General features: G+C 37.8%; 4 protein-coding genes across 9 annotated transcripts in view; 1 reads left to right on the top strand and 3 right to left on the bottom strand.

The window, feature by feature from the left end:
• The first annotated feature begins 46 nt into the window (after positions 1–46).
• On the top strand, positions 47–3,403 carry LOC135123664 (protein lin-9 homolog). 2 transcript variants are annotated; one of them, XM_064048519.1, is made up of 2 exons: positions 47–155; positions 1,434–3,403. In XM_064048519.1, the coding sequence occupies exon 2, from the start codon at positions 1,457–1,459 to the stop codon at positions 3,191–3,193; it is 1,737 nt and encodes a 578-aa protein (XP_063904589.1). In that variant the 5' UTR covers positions 47–155; positions 1,434–1,456; the 3' UTR covers positions 3,194–3,403. The 2 variants fall into 2 exon arrangements, with proteins under 2 accessions (XP_063904589.1, XP_063904581.1); XM_064048511.1 differs by lacking the exon at positions 47–155 and adding an exon at positions 1,026–1,267.
• A 67-nt stretch (positions 3,404–3,470) lies between these two features.
• On the bottom strand, positions 3,471–4,957 carry LOC135123676 (nuclear pore complex protein Nup50). Its single transcript, XM_064048528.1, has 2 exons — positions 4,589–4,957; positions 3,471–4,540 (listed from the first exon to the last, which is right to left on the bottom strand). The coding sequence occupies exons 1-2, from the start codon at positions 4,745–4,747 to the stop codon at positions 3,503–3,505; spliced, it is 1,197 nt and encodes a 398-aa protein (XP_063904598.1). The 5' UTR covers positions 4,748–4,957; the 3' UTR covers positions 3,471–3,502.
• A 147-nt stretch (positions 4,958–5,104) lies between these two features.
• LOC135123686 (zinc finger protein ztf-16) lies at positions 5,105–15,265 on the bottom strand. 4 transcript variants are annotated; one of them, XM_064048545.1, is made up of 5 exons: positions 15,078–15,265; positions 14,430–14,528; positions 11,785–12,463; positions 6,608–6,890; positions 5,105–6,550 (listed from the first exon to the last, which is right to left on the bottom strand). In XM_064048545.1, exons 2-5 carry the CDS (start codon positions 14,452–14,454, stop codon positions 5,846–5,848), a joined length of 1,692 nt encoding a protein of 563 aa, XP_063904615.1. In that variant the 5' UTR covers positions 14,455–14,528; positions 15,078–15,265; the 3' UTR covers positions 5,105–5,845. The 4 variants fall into 4 exon arrangements, with proteins under 4 accessions (XP_063904615.1, XP_063904609.1, XP_063904629.1 ...); XM_064048539.1 differs by having other exon boundaries at positions 15,036–15,265; XM_064048559.1 differs by lacking the exon at positions 14,430–14,528 and having other exon boundaries at positions 15,078–15,263.
• Positions 15,266–20,443: 5,178 nt separating this feature from the next.
• Positions 20,444–26,428, bottom strand: part of LOC135123711 (tumor necrosis factor receptor superfamily member wengen) — a 96,412-nt gene continuing 90,427 nt past the window's right edge. For both annotated transcript variants that reach the window (XM_064048572.1, XM_064048577.1), the window contains exons 3-4: positions 21,683–21,826; positions 20,444–21,276 (exon numbers count right to left, since the gene is read on the bottom strand). In XM_064048572.1, coding sequence (XP_063904642.1) covers positions 21,185–21,276; positions 21,683–21,826 — 236 coding nt within the window. In that variant the 3' untranslated portion in view covers positions 20,444–21,184. The remainder of the gene's footprint in view (positions 21,277–21,682; positions 21,827–26,428) is intronic.

Consider the following 26,428-nt stretch of genomic DNA (forward strand, 5'->3'; position numbering starts at 1 on the left):
CCGCGCCAACTGTCTTCTGCCAACGTGGTACCAACCGCACACTCAAAAAAATATGAAATGTTGTAGAGGTTAGAAGGCGGAAATTTTTTGAGTGTTTAAATCGAGTTTTGTAAACATATTTACATCGTAAATTAGGTAAATGTGGAACAGTTGAGGTAAGTTACAATATATTTCTTAATTTTATGGTTACTCAGACACAACAGATAGATACGTCTGAGATAACGTTTAACGTAGAAGTTTACAAAAGGACTGTTTATCTTTTTATGTTTGAAGCTTATATTGACCAGTTTATTTTCGCTTTTACGTTTCTTTATAGCGAAACTATGTTATCCCGGACTTGTGGTCTTCATTATCCATATCTAAAGTCAATTGATATGATTCTGGACTCCCATTATCGCCAATTTTGTATCAGGACGTCCAATCATGATTTTAATCGCTGTTTTTAAAATTCATACTATGTTTGAGTTAAAAATTTTCCGTGCATTCACTTTCGCGTCCGATAACAACATTGCAAGAATGCAACGTTAAGTTTTGCTCGTGTTGCATCAATTAATGTATAGAGGTCACCTTTGATTTTCAATTTAATTCGATTAATAGTTCGTTTTGCGTTACGTGGACATTATCTACGACAAAACCGTCGTTAAAAGGAACAATAAAAGAAAAATGCTTATCGTGATTATCGCCGTTTGATAAAAATGCCATTGATTTCGTATTCGTATTCAATTGTTTCTAAGGCGGGCCACGCTCTGACTTGCGCAATCGCCGTTTCAAGGATTCAAAAAAATCGTTAATCATGTAATCTCTTGAAAAATCACAAGTTTCTGTGAAAACTGAGACGATCTGTGTTATTTTCGAAAAAGGAAAACTGGAACTTGAAGTTTCTATTTTTAATTTATCGTACTATTGGCAGTACGCGAGCGCGACGTGGTAACGTGAAAGTTACTACACGCGCTAGCATTTTTTGGTAGTTGTTGCTATTATCGATAATTCGGTTGTTTTTTCATTTAACGTTTTAAATTGTGCGAGAAATACGTCCACAAAACGTGTATTACTGGTAAATTTTAGCTGATATGTATTCGAGAATCGCGTCCTGTCTTCAGCGCGCGTCAATGATGCCGCGTAAAACTCCCACAATCCCCTAAACTTGACGTCAATATGGCGGACGAACTTGAAAGTGTAAAACGCGTCTAGTTTGTCTAATTTAAAGTAAACACCAGCGTCCTCGGCGTCGACTTGGTCCGAAAATGAAAATTTGCCCCCCTCTCGTGTAAGTAGTGGCGGCGTTCGCCGCCGCCCGCCGCCCCGAGCCCCGCTTTTCGCGAAATATTTTGGTGGGAACGATGTTTTAAATTTGAAAATGTTGTACCAAATTCAAAATTTGAACTCGCCGAGTCGGGACCCCCTCAAACCTTCATAATTCCGTGTGATTGCAGGTGAAATCGTGCACGGCAGCAAAATGACGAACGAACAGGGAGTCACCGTCAAGCAGGAGGTGATGGACGAGGAGGAAGACAACGAAATGGACGTGGACGAAGACGTCCCCACTTTAGGCCCGGCGGCGCTGGGGCTGCAACGGGTCGGCGCCCCGGCCGCCCCCAAGCCGCCTCCCTCGCAGCCCACGCAGGTGCTCAACGCCAGAGGCATGCCAGCACGCATCCGGAAGAAAAACAAGCTGTTCTACGACGACGACATCGTCAACACGCCCCACCACCGCGTGCCCTCGGCCAAGAAGCTCAAGCAGACGCCGACGAAAAAGACCAAAGTGAGCACGCCGACGAAAGTGAAGGAGACGCCGAAGAAGCACACCTCGAGGGACGTGAAGCCCCCGAGGAACGTGTCGCCGCCGCCGCTGCAGTCGCCCGACCGCAAAATCGGCCAGAAGATAGGGCTGCGGCTGCGGAACGTGCTCAAGCTGCCCAAGGCGCACAAGTGGGTCTGCTACGAGTGGTTTTACAGTGACATCGACCGGTGCTTGTTTTCCGGGGAGAACGATTTTAGCATTTGTTTGAAGGAGTCGTTCCCGGAGCTGAAGACGCGCGAGTTGACGAGGGTGCAGTGGACGAAGATCAGGAGGATGATGGGCAAGCCGAGGCGGTGTTCGCAGGCGTTCTTCCACGAAGAGCGCCTGGAACTAGAGAAAAAAAGAAAAAAAATCAGGGCTTTGCAGCAGAGAAAGGCTACGGAAATGTCGAGTTTTAAGGACTTGCCCCCGGAGATCCCCATGCAGTTGGTTATCGGTACGAAAGTCACGGCGCGGTTGAGGAAGCCCCAGGACGGGTTGTTCACCGGAAGCATCGACGCCGTCGACACCTCCAACAACACGTACAGAATCACGTTCGAGAGACAGGGTTTGGGGACGCATTCAGTACCTGACTACGAGGTTCTTTCGAACGAGCCGCCGGAAACCATCTCGCTTTCGAGTTTCCAAAATAAGTTCAGACCTAGAAACGGATTGTCGACGTATCCGCCAAAAATGTCGCCTTACAGTAATCTGAAGTTCAAAAAGGACCCGCTCTTGTCGGGTTCCATGATAAACAAGCCCGTTTTCCCGCAAGAGGAGGGCCGGATAGGGGGCTATCCCACCAAGCTTTTGGAAAAAATGGTTTTAATAACGAAAATTTTGAACGTGAAAAAGACGAAAATTAACGAGTTGAAAGCGATGAATGCTAAAGCGGAAAAGTATAATTCTTTCCACACTGAGATCCCAGAGGAGTTTGAACGAAATTACGCGGGAATTTTGATCGACCTTGAGAAACTTAATCATGATTTGCAGATATATTTGGACGATATACAGTCGCACTGTCAGGAGATCGCGCCGGAGCCTAGCGTTGCGGCGATGTTGGCCCCCAGTCATCTCCGAGAGAAGTGTAGAGAAGAGGCCACGGATATAGTTCAGAGACAGAATTCGATAATTGCCGCTGATAAAGATCCAGTGAGGAATCAGTCCATTTTGGACTTGATCACGGATCTTACGGCTTTAATGTTACAAGTGAAAAGTCTGGCAGACTCGGATCAAAATGCGTACGAATTGCAAGTTTTGCAAGGGACCATGGAGCAAATAAAACGAAAGCTCAGTCCCGACAACCAGCTCGTGTTTCAAAATTCGGTGGAAATTCACATGAAGCACATACAAGTTGGTTTAGGACAGAATCTTGATAAAAAATTAATTGCAAATTGTGTCGCAAAAATATAACACTCCTTGAAATTGACTTTCGTTTATATTGCAGATTTTATTTTAACGCATATGATGCCGTGCAATATCATTTATTAGAGTGGTACATTTCAGTTTATTCTTTTATCTAAGCTGAATTATCAGTGGTTTTATTTATAGTTATTATAATTGTGTGTCTTTAAGCCGCATGTGTATATTTACCTGTACAATTAATAAAATGTATATATGGTAGGCAGTCGGCTGTAATTTTGAATAATTGAAATTTGTTCATTTTTATCAAGTTAAGAAAAAGCTAATGTACTTGAAAAAAATTTTATTGAACCCCCCTATCTATTTCTTACGCTCCTGCAACTCTTTCAACAACTCATCAGCATCCTCTGGAGATTTAACCCGTAGCAAAATGGGCACTGGTGGTGGTTGCATCTCTGGATTGGGAACGCACACCAACATCACGTCCTTCTTCCCCATCCTCTGCATGGGAATCCCTTCCGACAGGATAAAATTGCAAAGCAGTCGCCCCAGATTGGTGTCGGCGCGGACGATCAGCTGAACCTTGGCGCTATCCGGGACCGGCTTCAAATACAAAGTCCCGACACCATGATCCCCAAAACTCCCGTCCTTCTTGACAAAAACTTTGCAGCGGGTGCTATAAACGTGCCCTTCTTCCACGACCGGCGTAAATTCGACCTTCGGGGGCTCATCCTCTTCCTCCGCGCCCTCGTCCTTCGGAGGATCCGCGGGTTTGACCACCGTACTCGTGAAAGAAAATTTCCCGCTCTCTGAACTCGTCGCGCTTCCGAATGAGAAAGTTGGCTTCGCGGAGTTGTCGCTACTTGAACTTCCGAACGAGAAAGTTGGCTTTGTGGAAGCGTCACTAGTCGAGCTTTGAGTGACGGTTGTCGCCCCGAATGAAAAACCGACGCTTGGGGTTGTGGTGGTGGTGGTACCGAAGGATAATTTAGACGATGTCGACGTGGACGCTGGGGCTACGCCAAACGAGAACGTGCTCGTAGTGCTCTTCTCGGCTTTGCCTGACGTCGCTTGAGCTTTCAATTTTTCTAATTCATTTATGTATTTATCGTAGTCTTTGAAAATGGGTTGTAGGTTAATCAACGGGTTTGTACTAACGTGTTTCTTGATCCATTCAGTCACGCTTTCGTTTAAGCCTTTCAGTTTCGCGTAATACTCATCTAGATTTTTTTCCGGAGGCTCCTCCGTCTTTTTTTCCGTGGTTCCGTTTGTCTTGGGTGTTTCAGTTTGGTTTGACAGAGTTGAGAGAAAGCTGAACGTGGTCGACGTACTATTCGAAGTTTGGGGTTTCCCGAACCCTGAGAAGCCCCCGAAAGCGCCACTTTTTCCGTCTTCATTCTGAAAATCGAAAATTAGGGACGGGTTAAGGCGGGGGTGAAAACTCACTTGTACCGACGACAACGGGTTTCGCCTCTTGGCGACTTTGATTACCCTTTTTTTCAAGGCGTCTTCGCTGGCTCTGGAAAAAGTGCCCGCGTCTTCTGGTTCTTCCTCCTTGTTCCAGTTATCATGGTTTAGCTCTGACGCTGCTGTTCTCTTGGCCATGGAATTTAATTTTAGGTTAGGATTTTGCACGCACACTACACTGATTCCTGAAGATTTTCAAATATCACAGACTCGGTTCGGTTTCGTTTTTAACATCACAAACAAGTTGGTTTCGTGGCTTTCGCTAATAAATTTACTGGGTTTAAAAAAAATAGTTTGGACGATCACCGGGTTATGTCAGAATGTCACTATTTTTTAGTTTGGCCAACGGTCACGTGATTATTTTACTAAAAAAACGCGGAACAACCTGTTACAGTTTGAAAAAAATGGCGCGACTTTTGAATTATATTTTGATTAAAACTAAGTGTGATGTATTTTTAAATAAATTTGTTTTGTGAAAGTAAGTCAGACGGTTGGTAAAATTCCATAAAAGTTTATTTAACCCTTTCACCAGAATTACAAAGAATTTTTGTAATTTACAGTTCGTGTATAAATAAAAAATAAATATATCTATATTTTTGAATGAAATGAAGGAATGTCTCGTAACAAGTCCCTAATATCTACACTACAATAATAGATGTCTACGAAAATAAACTCTTGTCTTATTAGATAAGTTTTGTCGTAAAATAAAAGGGGAGTGCAAATTTCTGATAAGGCACTGCAAAACATATTGCACGAAATAAAATTACCATAAAATATAACAATAAATACTGTACAAACTATTTTGTTTCTGTCTCATGGAATCAACAAGACACTAAAATGGAATGTATATAAAATGGAAACTTAACCCTACTTCTTGTAACAATGTATTAAACGAAGCTCCAACTAGTAATCCTAAGCTCTTGCTTTACAATATATAATCTGGAAATATCATCCTAGTAAATATATAATTTTCTCTCATCTAATGGACGGATAAGATTTAGAGCAATCTTCAGGTAATAGGCAATCGGCAGGCACTTATTTTCCAAAAGGGAATGTTAAAACGCAAGGAATGAAAAAGTCGGCCCACGCCCCCGACTCATCTAACCAAGAAATGCAACTCTATCAACAATTTTTACAACAAATTATCACATCGCTTCAATTTTCCATGTAAAACTTGCACTGTAAGAAACCTAACCTAAACTTTACAAAAACCATGTCATTTTAAGTAAAACAAGCCTACTGATGACTTTTGCTTAGCAAATGCGAATTGAATTCGTACACGTTGCAGCACTGCTCCCCGCAGATGTTGCACTTCCAGGGGTTCGCATCCGAGTGGCACCCCTTGTGGAGGAAGTACAGCGTCTGGTCGGGGAAGCCGATCCCGCAGAAAATGCACTGCAAGCTCGACAGCGATCGCTTCCCCATCGCCCGCCACAGCGACGAGTCCGAGGGCTGCTCGGGCCCCGTGCTCGTGATGGCCCCGTTCGTGGTGGTGGCCGTGTCGCTGGGGGAGGTCTCCGGGTTGGGGTTGGGGCTGGCCGTCGACCGGCCCCGCGGCGACGACGTCATCCGCGACACGATCTTGCGCTTGAGGTCGTCCCGCAGCAGGCTCTTCAGCGGCGAGACCTTGATCAGCGAGCTGAGGCTGCTCGAGGTCGCCGTCTGCATTTGTACGCTTCCCGAGGGGGAGGTGCTGGGGTTGGGTCCGTTCCGCTTGGACACGTCGTATAGCTCTTCGCCGGGCTCTTGCTTGATCGGGATCAACGAGATCGAGGGCGTTATGTTCGTTTCTTGGTCTATTCGCAGAGAGTTGGCCTGGATGTGGCTGCTGGACGGAGCGTTCGAGTTGGAGTCGGCGGACTGGGGCGAGCCGGGGCAGTCGCCGTTCATTCGCTGGGAGGCTTCGCCGCTCTGACCCGGCAGGTTGGACCTTTGATCGTTCTGGGGGACGATTAACGCTATGAAGAAAAAGTGGAGTCCCCAAACGGGTCAACTTACGAGAGTGGGGGAGAATACAGGGGCCGGGGCGTCCGCCATGGAGATTTCCACATGTGGTGTCAAAAAGTGCATGGGCGGCGTTGCATTATCCGTTGACCTTGCCCCTGTGGAGTCCCCCGAGTCGCTGTAATTGGCTCCAGTGACGCTAACCGAAACACTCCCACCGGCCAAATTCCCCAACGACGTCAGAGCGCTGTCCATCGAAAAACCCTGTTGAGCGGCGGCGGCAAAAAGCGAAGCCTGCGACCCAGCCGGCCCTGGATTGTCCAAGTCGATGCCATGTCTGGAACCCAAACGCAGCTACATACAATATTTTGTAAAATTTCATTAGTATCATGTGATCGAAAAAAAGTGCTCTAGTAGGCCATGACGATTATTTTTAAAATAATTATGTTGGCACCAATGCGCTTCTGTTTAGTTTGAGAGTTGTTGAAGGTCGATTTATAAACTTGCCGTTGAAATTTGGCACGCCGTTGGGTTTTCAACCAATCAAATTGCGGTACTGTCAGTGCTGCCAACTTGTGGGACAATCCCCTGAAGTAGGGGCGACATTTTTCTGGTGGCAGTAATACCACGAAAATCAAATATTGATAGAGATAATGAGGTCCACTAATGTTAAGCCATTTAATCACGTGTCCACCAAAACCCTCATATTTTAAATAGCTGCCATCATTTTGTACACTGTAGCTTTCTGTCAGTACTTATGCATTGTTGAAGATAGTTCTCGACGTTTAAATCAACAAGATTTATTATTATTCGTCTCAAAAACAGATTAGGGATTATAACTACAACATGTTTAAAATGGTAAATTTTTGACGGAAAGTATCGATTTTTCAATTAGGCTCCGCCTCTCGGTCTGACAACGAATGAAAATTCATCACAACTGAGCTTGGGATGTATATGGGTGGAGCTTAATTTTTGTCTTGTTTTCTCTTAATATACACGTGTTTAAAAACACGATTTTCAAAAACAAGTTGTTTATTTCTTGTAGAGAGATAAGGAGTTTGCAATTAAGCTCCGCCCCCTTGGTTCACGACAAATAAAACAATCATCAGAATTGAGATAGGGCGGGTGGGTGGGGTTTATATTTTGCCTTTTTTTAAATATATAAAGCCATTTTTTCATAACAAGAAACTTAAAACATGGCTAAAATGATACATTTTTGCAAGGAAATATGGATTTTGCAATTATGGGGCGAAACCAAATGCCAAAATCGATATTTCCTTGTACAAATTTTCCATTTTAAACATGTTTTAAGTTTCATATTGTGAAAAGAAGTCTACACATATTAAAACAACAAGACAAAACGTTAGCCCGCCCACCATGAACTAAGGGGGCGGAGCTGAAGCGGAAAATACTTATTTCTTTACAAGAAATTAAAAATGTGTTCTTGAGTGTCGTGTTGTCCAAAAAATACTATATATGTTAAGAAAAACGGGGCAAAATAATAACCCCCGCCCACCCACCCCATCTCAATTGTGACGATTTTTCTATTCTTAGAAACTTAAAGCAGGTTTAAAATGGTAAATTTTTGTAAAGAAATATGGATTTTGCAATTAGGCTTCGCCCCTAGGTCTGGCAACGAATCAAAACTTCATTACTACATATTTAGATCAGGGCAGGTACCGGTGGGGCTTCTTTTTTGGTTTTCTTTTTTAATTAATACATTTAGTTTTTTTTTGTATAACATGATTACTTAAGAACATATTTCACATAGTAATTTCTCGTAGAAAATAAGGATTTTTACAATTAAGCTCCGCCCCTCGGCTTACGACGAATAAAAAAAATCATCCGAATTGAGATAGGGCGGGTGGGCGGGGCTTTTGTTTTTTTTTTGCTTATATACATAGCCATCTTTTCACAACAAGAAACTTGGAACATGGTTAAAATGGTAAATTTTTGCAAGGAAATATGGATTTTGCAATTCTTGGGCGGAGACTAATTCCAAAATCAATATTTCCTTACATAAATTTTCCATTTTAAACATGTTTTAAATTTCATGTTCTGAAAATAAGGCTACACATATTAAAACAAAAAGGCAAATTGTCCGCCCGCCCACCCGCCCTGTCGCAATTGTGATGATTTTCTTATTCGCCGTGAACCAAGAGGGCGGAGCTTAACTGCTAAATACTTATTTCTTTACAAGAAATTAAATACGTATTTTTGAATATCGTGTTCAAAGAATACAATGAATATTAAGAAAAAAAGGCAAAATATAAACCCCGCCCACCCACCCCATCTCAACTGTAATGACTTTTTTATTCTTAGAAACTTAAAACACGTTTAAAATAGTAAATTTTTGTAAAGAAATATGGACTTTGTAATTAGGCTCCGCCCTTAGGTCTGATAACGAATGAAAAATTCATCACGATTGAGATCGAGACGGTTGGGTGGGGCTTCTCTTTTTCTCATTTAGTTTTCTTTGTATAACACAATTTACTTGAGAACATATTTCAGATAGTAATTTCTCGTAGAAAAATAAGGATTTTACCATTAAGCTCCGCCCCTCGACTTACGACGAATAAAAAAATCATCCGAATTGAGATAGGGCGGGTGGGCGGGGCTTACATTTTGCCTTTTTTTTCTTAATATGTGTAGTCATCTTTTCACAACAAGAAACTTAAACCATGTTTAAAATGGTAAATTTGTATAGAGAAATACTGATTTTAAAATTATGCTCCGCCTCTCGGTCTGACAACCAATGAAAAGTTCATCACAATTAAGATCGAGACGGATGGGTGGGGCTTCTTTTTTGGTGTTCTTTTTTAATTAATACATTTAGACCTGGTTTATAGAAACCGAAGTTAAAGTTAATTCGCGATTAACTTTTAATTGAGGTTCGTTGCTAGGCGACGTGCAGGTTTTAACCAATCACGAACTCCCATTCCACATTTTAATCCAGTGTTAAATTAATCGAGGATTAAATATTTAACTCGCGCTTCTATAAACCGGCCCTTAGGTTTTTTTTTTGTATAACACGATTACTTAAGAACATATTTCACATAGTAATTTCTCGTAGAAAAATCAGGATTTTACAATTAAGCTCTGCCCCTCGGCTTACGACGAATAAAAAAAATCATCCGAATTGAGATAGGGCGGGTGGGCGGGGCTTATATTTTGTTTTTTTTTTGCTTAATATACATAGCCATCTTTTCACAACAAGAAACTTAGAACATGGTTAAAATGGTGCTTTTTTCCAAGGAAATATAGATTTTGCAATTATGGGGCAGAGCTTAATTGCAAAATCGATATTTCCTTATACAAATTTTCCATTTTAAACATGTTTTTAAGTTTCTTGTTCTGAAAAGACCACTACATTTATTAAGAAAAAAGGCAAAATATAAGCCCCGCCCACCCACCCATGTCTCAATTGTGATGATTTTTTTATTCGCCGTGAATCAAAGGGGCGAAGCTTAACTGCAAAATATTTATTTCTTTACAAGAAATTAAAAACATGTTTTTGAGTATCATCTTGTTCAAATAATACTAAGTATATTCAGACAAAAGGCGAAATATAAACCCCACCCACCCACCCTATCTCAATTGTGATGATTTTTTTGAGTATCATCTTGTTCAAAGAATACTAAGTATATTCAGAAAAAAGGCAAAATATAAACTCCATCCGCCCACCCCATCTCAATTGTGATGATTTTTTTAAATCTTAGAAACTTAAAATACATTTAAAATGGTAATAGCACAATGTTCAAAAACATGTCTTACATGGTACTTTCTAGTACAGAAATAATAAGGATTTTGCAGTTAAGCTCCGCCCCCTTGGCTCACGACGAATAAAAAAATCATCACAATTGAGATAGGGTGGGTGGGCGGGGCTTACATTTTACCTATTTTTTTTAATATGTGCAGTCATCTTTTCACAACAAGAAACTTAAAACATGTTTAAAATGGTAAATTTTTGTAAGGAAATATGGATTTTGCAATTAGGCTCCGCCCATAGGTCTGCTAACCAATGAAAACTTCATTACTATTTAGATCAGGGCAGGTATGGGTGAGGCTTAATCTCTGGCTTTAATTTTTTCTTAATATACATTGTACTCTTTGAATAACGTGATACTCAAAAACATATTTTTAATTTCTCGTAGAGAAATAAGGATTTTGCAGTTAAGCTCCACCTTCTTGGGACAGGGTGGGTGGGCGGGGCTACATTTTGCCTTTTTTTTCTTGGTATGTACAGACTTATTTCCACAACAAGAAAGTTAAAAATGTCTACAACCCCTTTAAATAGGGCAAAAATTGAACATCTAAGTTACTATCAACGGCAACTTGGCAACAGAGTTAATAAATGACAATTTTCAACTCTAAAAACAAAGTCAGCGGGAACTTCAACGTCAACAGCAAGTTTATAAATCCCACTTTACGATCACGTGACTAAATTGTGGTTAACATCTAGCCACTAGATGTCTCTAGCGTAGAGCCAATCAGAACGGTTTTAGCTATAGCCCCTAGAAATACATAGTATCGTCATCCATTGTTGTACGAGTGGAGCAAATGCAGTTGGTAACGCAAAAAATTCCCCTGGTTTGGAACCAAATTGTGTCAGCAGAGAGTTGACAGCGCGTAAACCGTTGTTGTCACGTGGTCTTGGCGTAGTCTTTTTGTTTAAAGTCAATTAATATAACTAATAATTATTAAATAAGATTTTATTGATTAAATTTTATATTTTATTCAAATTCAAAATCCATATTTTGTATATAAACTACAAACTTTAAATCCAACATAAAACCATTTTAAATTTCGCGGTCTGTCAAATGGTGTTGATAATTTTTGTTTTTGTTAAGTTTCCGCCAGGTTTGCTCCAGGGTGACGATACTATGTGTTTTCTAGGGGCTATAGATTTTAGCCTTTGCAAGATTGTCACGTGTTAAAAGTTTAAATTTAACTACTCGAGATTGGTAGCACTGATGATTTAAAAGTGACATATTAACTTCAAGCACGTTTGTTCAACGTGACAGTTCTGTCAAGTATGACACTCTCACGAACAAATAAACGTTGTCACGTTGCCAATAATTTGACACTTTGTATTTTCCGTTCTGAATTATTGGCAACAATGCTAGCATCTCAGTTCACAGTTGCCAATTTTAACAAAAAGCAAGTATGCCGTCATAGAATTTTAAGTGTTGCCAACCTGACAAAAAACAACATTTTGCTATCGTCCCTACCTGTTGAAGAAATGCACCCGCAGACTCTTCATCGATCCTGCCCTGTAGCTGCACAGCGGACAGGACTTCACCAGGTCGTGCTGCCCCACGTGCTCGTTCTGGAAGTGCGCCCTCATCGCGATCTGCCTCTGAAAGCCCCTGTTGCAGATCGGGCAGTGGTAGGGCAGGGTCTTCGTGTGTGTGGTGAAGTGCTCCGCCAGATGGTCCTTGCGGAAGAAGCGCTTCTGGCAGACCCTGCACTCGTAGGGCTTCACCCCCGTGTGGCGCATCTTGTGCCGACGCATGTTGGCCCCGTTCGAGAACTTCATGTTGCAGACGTCGCACTCGAACATCTTGCGGTGTATCCGATCGGGGGGCGAGTTGTTGTTCTCGGCTTCCATCTTGACCTCGCTGGTGGAGTGCGCCTGGGCGACGTGGGCGGCTAGGGCTACCTGGCTGACCCCGTCAAAGTCGCATCGGTTGCAGCGGTGCGTGCCCTCGCTCGAGTCGTAGTTCGTGTTGGAGCCGGTCACGCGCTCGGCCTCGTTCTGGTCCCCGTCGTCCTCCTGGGTGCCGTCGGGCGTCTCCTGCGTGGGGCCACCGCTTCCCGAATCTGCCTCATTCTCGGCTGCAGTGTCGGCCATGATCACCGCAGGTACTTGAAGAACTGGGCTGGTGGTTTTCGCGATTCCATCAACACCTGGGGGAGAGAAGGAAGTCAGACAAACTCTTTGAGAGTGCGGCAGGGTGGAAAAGAGAGGAACAGGAAGAGACTAACTTCGTTCGAATCAAAATTTGGTTGTTGATGTTTATAAAAGCATAGATTTGAATCGCTGCTAGTGACATGGAAAAATCCCTAGATTTGACACAAATGAAATGACAGTTTGACTACAAATGGAGCGAAAGTGTAAATTCTATTTAACAAAATTAATAAATATAGAAAAAATGGGCGAAAATTATTATTATTATTATTATTACTTTTTTCCTAATGTACATTAATTTTTACCACCACGACCAAGAACCAACTTGTTACGTAAAGCGCCACTATCGCATATGTACATAAATGCTGGAAAACTATATGAAGATATTTTTTGCTGATGTAAAATGTAATGGGAAAGCATTTATTATTATTTTCATAGTACTATATTTTTTTATTTTTTTTTATATATTTTTTATTATAGTATTATTGTATGTACTACTTTTTGTTTTTTCTCTTTTTAGTATTGTCCTATAAAAGGACTGTATATCTGTTGGGCAATAAAAGTTATTTATTATTATTTATTATTATTATTATTATTATAGATGATGTCATCCGATTATTGGTGGGGATGATTAGTCAAGCAAAAATATGCTCATAAAAAATCTGTACGTGGCTAATGAAGCATGGAAATATCTTCCCCAAGGGGGTCTCTACTCGGAACATTTTTATTGCTTTTCAGCCTAGTTTGCCATCCTCTGATCGCCATTATCGTTATTTTAATGTAGGGCGATATTCGGTGAATGTCACTATAAAACCATCCAGAACCAAAAGATTATTAGATTTTTTTGTCTCTAGAGAATTTATTGTTGTTCGATGTGCCGCCTACAATTGCAGTTAAATGAATTAGACATTACAAACTGGTAAGTGGTTGGTTTGATAAAATTATTATAAACCCGTATTTCGACAAGGCGGCAAAAGTTAAAAGCCAACGTGACAAAAATAAAAAAAAAATATTTTAATCGTTGAACTTGACATTCCAATTTTTTGTTATCAAAAACTAGCGCAGTTTCATAGCCAGTCTGTATACTACACCAATTTTTTTTTGTAAAAAAAGTGGATATTTTTTATTAATTGAACCCATAAATGTGTGTACTAGATGTAATAATAATATAATGGTCAACTAGATTAGCTTTCTCAAGTTTCCAAATTCTCTACATTCTAAAAATTATTTGTCCCAAGTTCGAAACTTTCAAGGTTATTGGACGTGATTATCACCGATATAAGGGCTGCACAAACTAAACCGAATCGAATTAAACAATGCAGCAACAACTTGATTAATTTTTTTTTTTAAGTGACCTTCATTTTGTATGGCGCGAGAAAAAAATGGCGAAAAAGCGTCTACAGCGTAAATATAAGAAGTGCGGTGTTATTGTTTATCTGATTCTGAAAATAAACACTGCATTAAACAAGATATAAAGGACATAAAACTACAATTACCACGATAGATAGAATTATTTGCAAGTTGTGGCCTTTTCAAGATTAGTCAGAAATTGATTATTATCGACAAGGTTCCGATAAGTCATTATCGTCCCAACATTTCTAGCTTATCAGCAAACCCAATGTAAATTGAAAAATTCGAGGTAAAAACGTCCCTTTTTCGTTCTCGGAACTTTCCTCACGACCTCGTTTTCCGCAAGAAGTCCGCTTTTCTTTCCCAAGGAGAAATTTATTTCACATCGCATAGACCGCTGAGCACATTTTTGCAAAATGTTTTGTGGTCGTTCGATTGCAGGCACGTGTCCAAAGTAGTTAGTTGAGCAACGGCGCGTTTTTCGAGCACTTCTTGCTCGCCAAGCTCGATCTTGCGTTAGCACCACGTTACGTCATTGTTTACTCGGCAAACCCGAATCTTCGGTAGTGCGCGATAATTCGGCTGCGAAAACTACAATAAACAGGAGTGACTCACCGAACGATTTGGACTTTCTTCTCATCAAGGATTAATCCGATTTTGAAATTGGCGAATCGTGGTTCGAACGCAGCCCTTGGGTTTGGAGTTGGAACGGTACTGCAATGGGAGAGTACGATGAGGACGGGCTTGCGAGGAGGAGGCGAAATGGGTCGAGATGAGGCAATTAAGAGAACTTTCTACAGTGTTCGGTAGATTGGTGTCGTAAAGTGGCGCCTTAAGGGCTAACAGCCCCTCGCGGTACCAACCGCACCGCTCCGCCGCGAAAGTCACTAACGGGGTACGGGCTTACGGAGCACGACGCGCCACCCAAGCCCACGAAACCGAGTTTCTCAAGCGCCCCGACCCATATCGGAGCCCACTTTCCCAACACCAATTAGCCTATTACATCACACCACCAGAAAACGAAGAAAATGAAGAAGCGTGGCCTACAAACTCCGCAACGTCGACACAGCACAAAGTAACGTTATTTGCGAAACGAGGGCCCCAGACGTCCCGATCGAGTGCGCTGTTCCGACTTTCAGCACCACATAACAACAAATTCGACATAACCTAACTTTGGCTGTGTTGCGTTGCGCCTTTTCGGGACTACCTACAAACACTTACGTGCTCGGAACGTTTACACTACAAACTACATTTAAAAAACACCTGTACAGCGTTTGACCGCTTTTCGGCCATTCCAGGCTGACCTGTCGGAGGAAGTGGGATTGTGAGCCGACCAGGGCCGGACTAGCCCGCCGCGGCCACGCTGTCATCGGGATCTAGGCCAGCGCGCCATCGGGGCGCCCCAGCGCGGACTCAGGTGTGTCGGTGGCATCGCGAGCCGCACAATACTTACGCGCGGGAGTGCGGCCCTGGGTTAGAGATGGGCGCGCGGGACTTACGAACTCGAAAGATAGCGAAGACGGGGTTGCGGCGGCGGTCGCGGAGGGTGGGGGCCGGGGGCGGGCGATAAGGAGCTGTGTGCCGGTGGATTGGGGGCGGATGGGGCGGCGCGGAATCATGGCTGCGGGCAGTTTTCACGCGCGCACATCTCTAAAGGGGACTGGGATAGGCCGCTAGCGGGCTTTTGTGGTTCGGTTATTGCGGTCTTCGCGTACAACAGGTGTTTTATTGTTGCGATGGGTCTGTGCCACCTTGCTGTACACCTTGTGGGTGCGCTAGGAGGGGTGGTTTCGTTCGATTCTTGAAAGTTTTATGACTCTGGCTTTTTAAGCGAAACTAATAAAGTTTTTGTTAGATTATTTGACGTGTTTTGGGGAGTATTAAAATTAGTGGTAGTACTTCAGCGTTGCTTACGTACCAAAATTGTTTCAGTGTTTGTTTGAAGTAATTTTTATTTAATAATTTAAATTTTCCGCATGATTTCACCTTTATAGGTTTCTGAAGTAACTAATCAAAGTTTGAGCCGGTCGATGGCGCCACATATCACTGTCACTTCACTCGACCCAAGTTTTAACAAATAGTTTATTATTAAAAGCAATAACTGACTTTTTAAAAATTGCTTTTACATAATTAATTAATTAGTCAGACGTACGGACTGTGGTTGAGCTGAAGAGTCGCTAAAATACAATTTATTTGTAACTGTATTTATTACACGCAGTAAATATGCAACCAATTATACACAATTTGAAACACGTGAAAACAGTCCATTATGAGTTTTCGTGATTTCTGAAGGTGTTCTTTTTCCGTACAGATTTTTGTTCTTATCCATCCATCAATTATATTAATGGAACCATCTTTACAATAAAGCTTAAATTAAAAAAATGTGCCATAATTTAATTTTTGATATGCAGATGGTTTGACAGACAGGTGTGCCACAAGATTTGTAATTCAGAAAATAAATGAGTATACCATTATTTTCTAAAACTTCTGTTTCATGTTCGAATTATTTAAGAGCTTTAGAAAAGATAAGTTAGGAAAAAGGAGAGAGTATAGAGGGGAGAATTATGGATGTTGCACAAAATAAACAGAGTGTAATTAATGGGACTGGTGTATATTGACTTCGATTAAAAGGTAACAAGTCTGTGTATTTAATAATTTTAAAAATTGTGGTTCTTCGTTAAATTTTTTAATTATTTTTTCCTGATAGTCCAAACAACGTGTCATACACCGTTTTTTTGAACGCCTGTATATTAATTAAACATACTTTTCGTTATTTACCATTAAGGTCGATTTATAAACTTGCCGTTGTCGTTGATGTTTGCCGTTGACGTTGCCGTTGTCGTTGGGTTTCAACCAATCAAATGCCGGTAGTGTGCAATGCTGGCAATTTGAAGGAAAATCCTCTGAAGTAAGAAAGCTAAAACATATTTAAAATTGTAAATTTTTGTAGGAAAGTATCGATTTTGCAGTTAGGCTCCACCCCTCGGTCTGACAACGAATGAAAAATTCATCATAGTTGAGTTTAAGATGAATATGGGTGGGGCTTAATTTTTGGCTGGTTTTTTTCTTAATATACGTAGTATTCTTTGAACAACACGATACTCAAAAAGATGTTCTTTATTTCTTGTAGAGAAACAAGGATTTCGCAATTAAGCTCCGCCCCCTTGGTTCACGACGATTAAAAAAATCATCACAATTGAGATAGGGCGGGTGGGCGGGGCTTACATTTTGCCTTTTTTTCTTAACATATGTAGTCATCTTTTCACAGCAAGAAACTTAAAATATGTTGAAAATGGTAAATCTGTATAGGGAAATACCGATTTTGCAATTACGCTCCGGCCCTCAGTTTGGTAACGAATGAAAAATTCATCACGACTGAGATCGAGACGGATGAGTGGAGCTTCTCTTTCGGTTTTCTTTTTTAATTAATACATTTAAAGTTTTCTTTGCATAACACGATTACTTAAGGACATATTTCATATGATAATTTCTCGTAGAGAAATACGGATTTTGCAGTTACGCTTCGGCCTCTTGACTCACGACGTATAAAAAAAATCATCAGAAATGAGATAGGGTGGGTGGGCGGGGTTTATATTTTGCCTTGTCTTTTAAATATATAAAGCCATTTTTTCATAACAAGAAACTTAAAACATGGTTAAAATGGTACATTTTTGCAAGGAAATATGGATTTTTCAATTATGGGGCGGAGACTAATTGCAAAATCGATATTTCCTTATACAAAATTTCCATTTAATCATGTTTAGAGTTTCATGTTGTGAAAAGAAGTCTACACATATTAAAACAAAAAGACATAACGTCAGCCCGCCCACCCACGCTATCTCAATTCTGATGACTTTTTTTATTCACTGTGTACCAAGGGGGTGGAGCTTAACTGGAAAATCATTATTTTTTTTACAAAAAATTAAAAACATGTTTTTGAGTATCGTGTTGTTCAAAGAATAATATGTATATATATTACGAAAAAAAGGCAAAATAATAACCCCTCACCCACCCTATCTCAATTGTGACGATTTTTCTATTCTTAGAAACTTGAAACAGGTTTAAAACGGTAAATTTTTGTAAGGAAATGTGGATTTTGCAATTAGGCTCCGCCCCTAGGTCTGACAACGAATGAAAACTTCATTACTACATATTTAGATCAGGACAGGTATGAGTGGAGCCTAAACTTTGGCGTTAATTTTTTCTTAATACACATTGTATTATTTGACCAACACGATAGGACTCAAAAACATGTTTTTAATTTCTCGTAGAGAAATAAGGATTTTGCAGTTAAGCTCCGCCCTCTTGACTCACGACGAATAAAAAAAATCATTACAATTGAGATAGGGTGGGTGGGTGGGGTTTATATTTTGCCTGTTTCTTTTCTTAATGTACAAAGCCATCTTTTCGTAACAAGAAACTTAAAACATGGTTAAAATGGTACAGTTTTGCAAGGAAATATGGATTTTTCAATTATGGGGCGGAGTCTAATTGCAAATTTCCTTATACAAAATTTTCATTTTAAACATGTATTAAGTTTCATGTTGTGAAAAGAAGTCTGCACATTTTAAAACAACAAGACAAAACGTCAGCCCGCCCACCCGCCCTGTCTCAATTGTGATGATTTTTTTTATTCACCGTAAACTATGGGGGCGGAGCTTAACTGCAAAATACTTAGTTCTTTACAAGAAATTAAAAACGTGTTCTTGAGTATCGTGTTGTCCAAAGAATACTAAATATGTTAAGAAAAACGGGGCAGAATAGTAACCCCCGCCCACCCACCCCATCTCAATTGTGACGATTTTTCTACTCTTAGAAACTTAAAACAGGTTTAAAACGGTAAATTTTTGTAAGATAATGTGGATTTTGCAATTAGGCTCCGCCTCTAAGTCTGGCAACGAATGAAAACTTCATTACTACATATTTAAATCAGGGCAGGTATGGGTGGAGCCTAAACTTTGGCTTTAATTTTTTCTTAATATACGTAGTATTCTTTGGGTAACGCGATACTCAAAAACGTATCTTACATGGTAATTTCTTGTTGAGAAATAATACGGATTTTGCAATTAAATTCCACTGGTTTGGCTCTCAACGATTTAAATTAGTCATCACAATTGAGATAGGGTGGGTGGGCGGGGTTTATATTTTGCCTGTTTTCTTACTATACGTAGTCGTCTTTTCAGAACAAGAAACTCAAAACATGTTTAAGGTGGTAAATTCTTGTAGACAAATGGATTTTGGAATTAAGCCCCACCTTTCGATCTGACAACGAATGAAAAATTCATCACAATTGAGAATTGACATTGAGGCGGGTATGGGTGGGGCTTAATTTTTGGCTTTAAATTTTTCTTAATATACATACCTAATCAGTTAAGCTCTGCCTTCTTGACTGACGATGAATAAAAATAAATCATCACAATTGAGACAGGGTGGGTGGGCGGGGCTACATTTTGCCTCTTTTTTCTTAATATGTGTAGACTTATTTCGACAACAAGAAACTTAAAAATGTCTAAACGGGTAAATTCTCGTAGTAATCAACTTAAATCCTCCACTTTTCTTCTACAACAGAGTTGAACATCAAAGTTACTTTCCACGGTAACTTGATAACGGAGTTTATAAATTACAATTTTCAGCTCTAAAAGCAACGTCAGCGGGAACTTCAACGTCAACAACAAGTTTATAAATCCCACTTTACGATCACGTGACTAAATTGTGGTTAAGATCCAGCCAGTAGATATCTCTAGCGTAGAACTGTAAGCAACGATTTTAGCCTTTGCAAGATTGTCACGTGTCAAAAGTTTAAATTTAACTACTCGAGATTGGTAGCACTGATGATTTAAAAGTGACAACGTAAACGTAATGTCATTTTCAATCAGTGATGGCAACTATCAAATTTGTGTCCCAGCTTACTGTAAATCACAAAATATTTTTAGGATGTTATTGTTCAAGATGAGTGCTTTAAACTCGCTTTGTTTCGGATAGTTAATGAACCAATTTTTATCTTTGATGCCGTTTTTCCTTCGACTCTCCTGTTATTCCAGCACTTATTTATACCAGTCAGATTATTTATTTATTTGAAGCAACATAAATATATGCTTATCAAAGGAACTAACTTAAATATCTTTATTAAACATTTATTAATTTTTAGTAACGATTTTATCGTTTTTTTAACTCAGTTATTTATTTTTCCAAAAAATTTGTTTATTTAATGCAGCTACATGCAGCAAGATTCCGATAATTTTGAATTTCTCAGACAACTCAAGGGTGCTAAAAACGTATCAGACTTTTGTTTTTGTTTGATCTTATCAAAAATAAAAAAACAGTTCCCCCATGAGAAGCCTCCAAATTTTCCGAAACTGAACGCACCAACATCGCCGAAGATGAAAGAAAGTCTGTTTAGTGTAAGTCAGATATAATAATAACTAATGTTCGTCTGACTTCATGTTCGTTATTTATTTTAATTTTGTGTATTCTCGCTCAACAAGAAAAATAGACATCCGAGAAAAAGTTTGACGTTACTTCCGACAGTTCCGGTCACAATGCAAACAAACAAAGTTCGTTTGTAGCGAGTTTAATTCCAGCGAAGTTTCTCGTTTGAAAATTTCGCGTAATAAAATGGAAAAACGCTGTGAATATTTCAATGGGTTTATTTTCTTACACCTATACATACAACTAGTGATAACATTGTCCATGATTACAATAAATAACTATACAAAAGTTGTCCAAGGAAACGGATTTGTACGAATAAGCCTACGGTATCTACAACAAAAACGACAAAATAAACATTTTGTACTACCGTCCCTACGCTACTAAATATGTATAAACAAAGGTACTTCGTAATTAGTAATACTAAAGAGGGGCATTTGATGCCCAATACTAAAATAAAAAATTTACAAAATGGAACTGTCTCCTAATTAAACGAAAATATTTATGTTAACAGTTTGATACAGGAAGGAAGTAATCGTCGAGGACCGGAAATTGAATTCAGTTCTGAGGCACACCTGCTCGCGTTCGTTAACGTAACGTTCCACGTGGGCGAGAATTTTCCGAAATTTAGGTACGCGTCCTCCAGATCCATAACACGAACACCCAGATGTTGCCTAGGCCTCCATATTTTTAGATACCGTACATCCAAATACTTCGTATTCATATGCCAAGAGTTCATTCATACTTCGGTCTAGACTTTTTACTTTGATTTATTTACATCTGATGCCAAGATCCTAATTTTAGCTAAATCTAATTAAAATAAATAGATTTTTATTGGCAATATTTTACAGGTCCAATTTAATAAATAGCGATTCGATATCTACAAAAACACGCGCCGCAGCGCCGACAGAATTGTGGCCCCTGGGTTGCGCCCTCGTGCTTCACTATGTCTTGCCCCCGGTGGCGGCCGACGCGCTGCTCTCCTCGATGTACACGTTGCCGCCGCCCTCCGACCCGATCTTGGTGTCCTTCCGCACTGCAACAGGAAATATTCGACATCAGTCACTCCAAAATAGCCCGGCTGGTGGCAGTCTTTGCGTAATGCGACACATTCAGACTTCCTGTCAGGTCCAGAGCCGGCTCAATTAGATCCAGGAATCCCGAGTAATCCGGCTTGTCGGAAATGAACCCGTCACGACATATCCAACAAATTCAAACTAAATCATACAGAAAGTATGAAATTTTCTAGGACATAGTTTTAGACGGAGTCGATTCCAAAGATGACTCGATTGCGAATTTTAATTACTGGAATCCAGGAATCCCGGTTGTCGGAAATGGGTCCATCTCCAGCCGGGAACGAGCGATAAAGGCGAGTGCGACGCGCGCGTCACTTACTCGGGTTACGTTTAATGGCTACATGTGTTCATTATCTGGAATCTTACCGTTGAGCAGTTGTTCTAAATAAACACATCTGTTATTGAGGTAGTTTCCGTCGCTGATTGGGCCTATCTTGGGGTCTAGGATTTCACCCTTCTCGCTCGACGACGCCGCCATGAGGCTCAGTTTGGCGGACAGCTCCTCCACATCTGCAAAACAAAATGCTCAGTTAACCACAAGCAGCTGGACGTCGCGGCCTACTCCAACCCACAACGTTTTCGCTCCCATTTTTCCGGGCCCAGCACGGGTTGGCGAGCCCACGGCACCCAACCCATCTATTTTAGTCTGGCTTTTTACCGCACATGTGTGTCAATGGGATTGAAAAATCGTGTTTTTTGCGCGGCTCGCGTAGCTCCGTTGATTAATGATAACAGCCCTCGGATACAATTTTATAATTACGGGGCTATTAATAGGCGGCGGCTGTCGAAAAATGTTTTTCCACGGATTTTACTCAGGTGCTAGACGGTTTATTTCTGCACACGTGTATATTTTCTATTGGTAAATGGAGTAACTCGCATTGTTGTTTACATCTGGACTGGTGCCAACCACAATATGCCAAATCGTTACAATCTATCGATTGCTCGTGGAGAATTGATTGAATTAAGAAATCTCGGAATTGTGCGTAATTTCTAAAATTACCGGAAGGAAACTGTTTTGGCGGTGGGAACCAAAACAGGAACGAACGCCAAAAATCGGGTTTTTATTTCCTGACAATTTTTTGGCTTGTTGCTTCCCAATGGGATGACGCCAGCTCCAAAATTTACAATAATATATTTTTTTTTAACTTCATAAAATAAGATAATCCTGCAGTTACGATGCTGAGTTTTCACCCTAAACATCCAGATTTTAGGAAAAAAAATCAAAATTGTATAAAAACATTTTGCAATTTAACTTTAAAACTGTAAAACCGAATGCTCTGAAATCTTCCAAACGTTTTAAAGTTATCGTAATCATGGTAAATCGTTAATCAAAACTTATTCGTTTTCCTCTCCCAAAAAATTGATGACAGCATCTCAAAATTTTGCCTAATCTCTCTGAAATATGCAAAACATTATGACTTAATAACCTTAATTTTTTTTTCAATTTCTCGACTTACAAATTTTTCAGTTTTTTGATTTGCAATTCTTCATTTTTACGTTTCTTCAATTTTTCAAAGTCTTCATTTTTATTTTTCATTTTCCCGATTTTTAATTTTCAGTTTATCGATTTTATATCATAATTTTTCGTTTATTAAATTTTTCAAGTCTTCAATTTTTGATTTTTCAGTTCCTTGATTTTCGAATTTTTAAATAATTCAATTTGTAAATTTTGGATTTTTCAATTATCCCATTTCCCAATTTCTTTAATTTTCAATATTTTAATTCGATTTTACACTTTTTTGACTTTTAGGTTTCTGAATTTTTAATCTTCTGATTTTTCGTTTTTCCAATTTTTCAAGGTCTTCATTTTTATTTTTCATTTTCCCGATTTTCTAATTATCATTTTATCGAATTTATGTCACAATTTTTCGTTTATTCAATTTTTCAAATTTTCAATTTGTGATTTTTCAGTTCCTCGATTTTCGAATTTTTAAATTATTCAATTTGTAAATTTTGGATTTTTCAATTATCCGCTTTTCCGATTTCTTTAATTTTCAATATTTCGATTTTACACTTTTGGACATTTAGGTTTCTCAATTTTTAATCTTCTGATTCTTCAAATTTTCGTTTTTCCAAATTTTCAAGGTGTTCATTTTTGTTTTTCATTTTCCCCATTTTTTAAATTTTCATTTTATCGATTTAATGTCACAATTTTTCATTTATCCAATTTTTCAAAATTTCAATTTTTGATTTTTCACTTCCTCGATTTTCGAATTTTTAAATTATTCAATTTGTAAATTTTGGATTTTTCAATTATCCGATTTTACGATTTCTTTAATTTTCAATATTTCGATTTTAGACTTTTTTGACTTTTAGGTTTCTCAATTTTTAATCTTCTGATTTTTCAAATTTTCGTTTTTCCAATTTTTCAAGGTCTGCATTGTTACTTTTCATTTTCCCGATTTTTTAATTTTCATTTTCTCGATTTTGTCACAATTTTTCGTTTATTCAATTTTTCAAATTTTTAATTTTTGACGTTTGAGTTCCTCGATTTTCGAATTTTTAAGTTATTCAATTTGTTTATATTTGGATTTTTCAATTATCCGATTTTCCGATTTCTTTAATTTTCAATATTTTGATTTTACTTCGATTTTACACTTTTTTGACTTTTAGGTTTCTCAATTTTTAATCTTCTGATTTTTCAATTTTCCGGTTGCCCAATTTTTCAAGGTCTTCATTTTTATTTTTCGTTTTCCCGATTTTGTAATTTTCATGTTCTCAATTTTGTCACAATTTGTCGTTCATTCAGTTTTTCAAATTTCCAATTTTTGATTTTTCAGTTCCCCGATTTTCGAATTTTTAAATTATTCAATTTGTAGTTTTTCGGATTTTTCTGTTATCCGATTTTCCGATTTCTTTAATTTTCAATATTTCGATTTTACTTCCATTTTCCACTTTTTTGACTTTTAGGTGTCCCAATTTTTGATCTTCTAATTTTTCAATTTTTCGTTTTTCCAATTTTTCAAGGTCTTCATTTTTATTTTTCATTTTCCCGATTTTCTAATTTTCATTTTCTGGATTTTGTCACAATTTTTCGTTTATTCAATCTTTCAAATTTTCAATTTTTAATTTTTCAGTTCCCCGATTTTCGAATTTTTAAATTATTCAATTTGTAATTTGTGGATTTTTCAATTATCCCATTTTCCGATTTCTTTAAATTTCAATATTTCGATTTTACACTTTTTTGACTTTTATGTTTCTCACTTTTTAATCTTCTGATTTTTCAATTTTCAGTTTTTCTAATTTTTCTAGGTCTTCATTTTCCCAGTTTTCTAACTTTCATTTTCTGGATTTTGTTAGAATTTTTCGTTTATTCAATACTTCAAATTTTCAATTTTTGATTTTTCAGTTCCTCGATTTTCGAATTTTTAAATTATTCAATTTGGATTTTTCAATTACCCGATTTTCCGATTTCTTTAATTTTCAGTATTTCGATTTAACTTCGATTTTCTAATTTTCATTTTATCGATTTTATATCACAATTTTTCGTTTATTCATTTTCTTTATCTTTTCAATGTGTTTTCCGATATTATAATTTTCCGTTTATTTAATTTTTCAAATTATCAATTTTTGATTTTTCAGTTCCTCGATTTTCGAATTTTTAAATTATTCAATTTGTAGTTTTTGGATTTTTCAAATATCCGATTTTCCGATTTCTTTAAATTCAATATTTCAATTTTAGTTCGATTTTACACTTTTTCGATTTTTAGGTTTCTCAATTTTTAATCTTCCGATTTTTCAATTTTTCGTTTTTTCAATTTTTCAAGGTCTTCATTTTTATTTTTCATTTTCACGATTTTCTAATTTTCATTTTATCGATTTTATATCACAAATTATTGTTTATTCATTTCCTTTATTTTTTCAATGTTTTTTCCGATGTTATAATTTTTCGTTTATTTAATTTTTCAAAATTTCAATTTTTGATTTTTCAGCTCCTAGATTTTTAAATTAATCAATTTTTTTAATTTCCAATATTTCGATTTTATAAAACATATTTCTTTTTACGATTTTATACTTTTTTGGCTTTTAGGTTTCTCAATTTTTAATCTTTTGATTTTTCAATTTTTGGGTTCTCCAATTTTTGGTCTTCATTTTTATTTTTCTTTTTCCCGAGTTTCTAATTTTCATTTTCTCGATTTTATATCACAATTTTTCCTTTATTAAATTTTTCAAATTTTCAATTTTTGATTTTTCAGTTCCTCGATTTTCGAATTTTTAAATTATTCCATTTGTAATGTTTGGATTTTACAAAACATATTTCTTTTTTCGATTTTACAATTTTTTGGTTTTTATGTTTTTCACTTTTTAATCTTTTGATTTTTCAATTTTTATTTTTCATTTTCCCGATTTTCAAATTTTCATTTTCTCGATTTTATACATATAACAAGTTTTTCGTTTTTTCATTTCCTTTATTTTTTCAATGTTTTCTCCGATCTTATTTTTCATTTACTGAATTTTTCAAATTCTCAATGTTTGATTTTTTATTTCCTCGATTTTGGAATTTTTAAATTATTCAATTTTATTAATTTTGAATATTCCGATTTTACACTTTTTCGAATTTTAGGTTTCTCAATTTTTAATCTTTTGATTTTGGTCTTCATTTTTATTTTTCATTTTCCAAATTTTCTAATTTTCATTTTATATATTTTATATCACAATTTTTCGTTTATTCAATTTTTGGATTTTTTATTTATCGGATTTTACGATCTCATTTTGAATTTTACATTTTTTCGACTTAGGTTTCTCAATTTTTTATCTTTTGATTTTTCAATGTTTCGTTTTTCCATTTTTTGAATTCTTGTTTTCCAATTTTTAGGTTTTTCAAAGTTCTCTTTTTATACAATTTAATTTTTTAATTCTTGATCTTTCTGTTTCACAATTTTGCAGCTTTTCCAGTTTTTTGGTTCAAAAAGTTGAAAAACCGAAAACCTAAGATCGGAAAAAGCTGAAACATGGAAAAACTGAGAAAAGGAAATATTGAAAAACTGGAAAATTAAAAATCTAAGTCGATTAAAAGAATTAATTAATCGAAAAATAGGAATGAAGAAAAAACGATTCGAATCGAAAAATTGGAAAATCCAAAAATTGTTAAATCGAAAAATTCCAAAGTCG

This window comes from Zophobas morio, unplaced genomic scaffold, assembly GCF_036711695.1.
Source record: "Zophobas morio isolate AGI-343-1 ecotype UQ-CSIRO unplaced genomic scaffold, CSIRO_AGI_Zmor_V1 ptg000002l, whole genome shotgun sequence".
In the NCBI taxonomy this organism is placed as follows: domain Eukaryota; kingdom Metazoa; phylum Arthropoda; class Insecta; order Coleoptera; family Tenebrionidae; genus Zophobas; species Zophobas morio.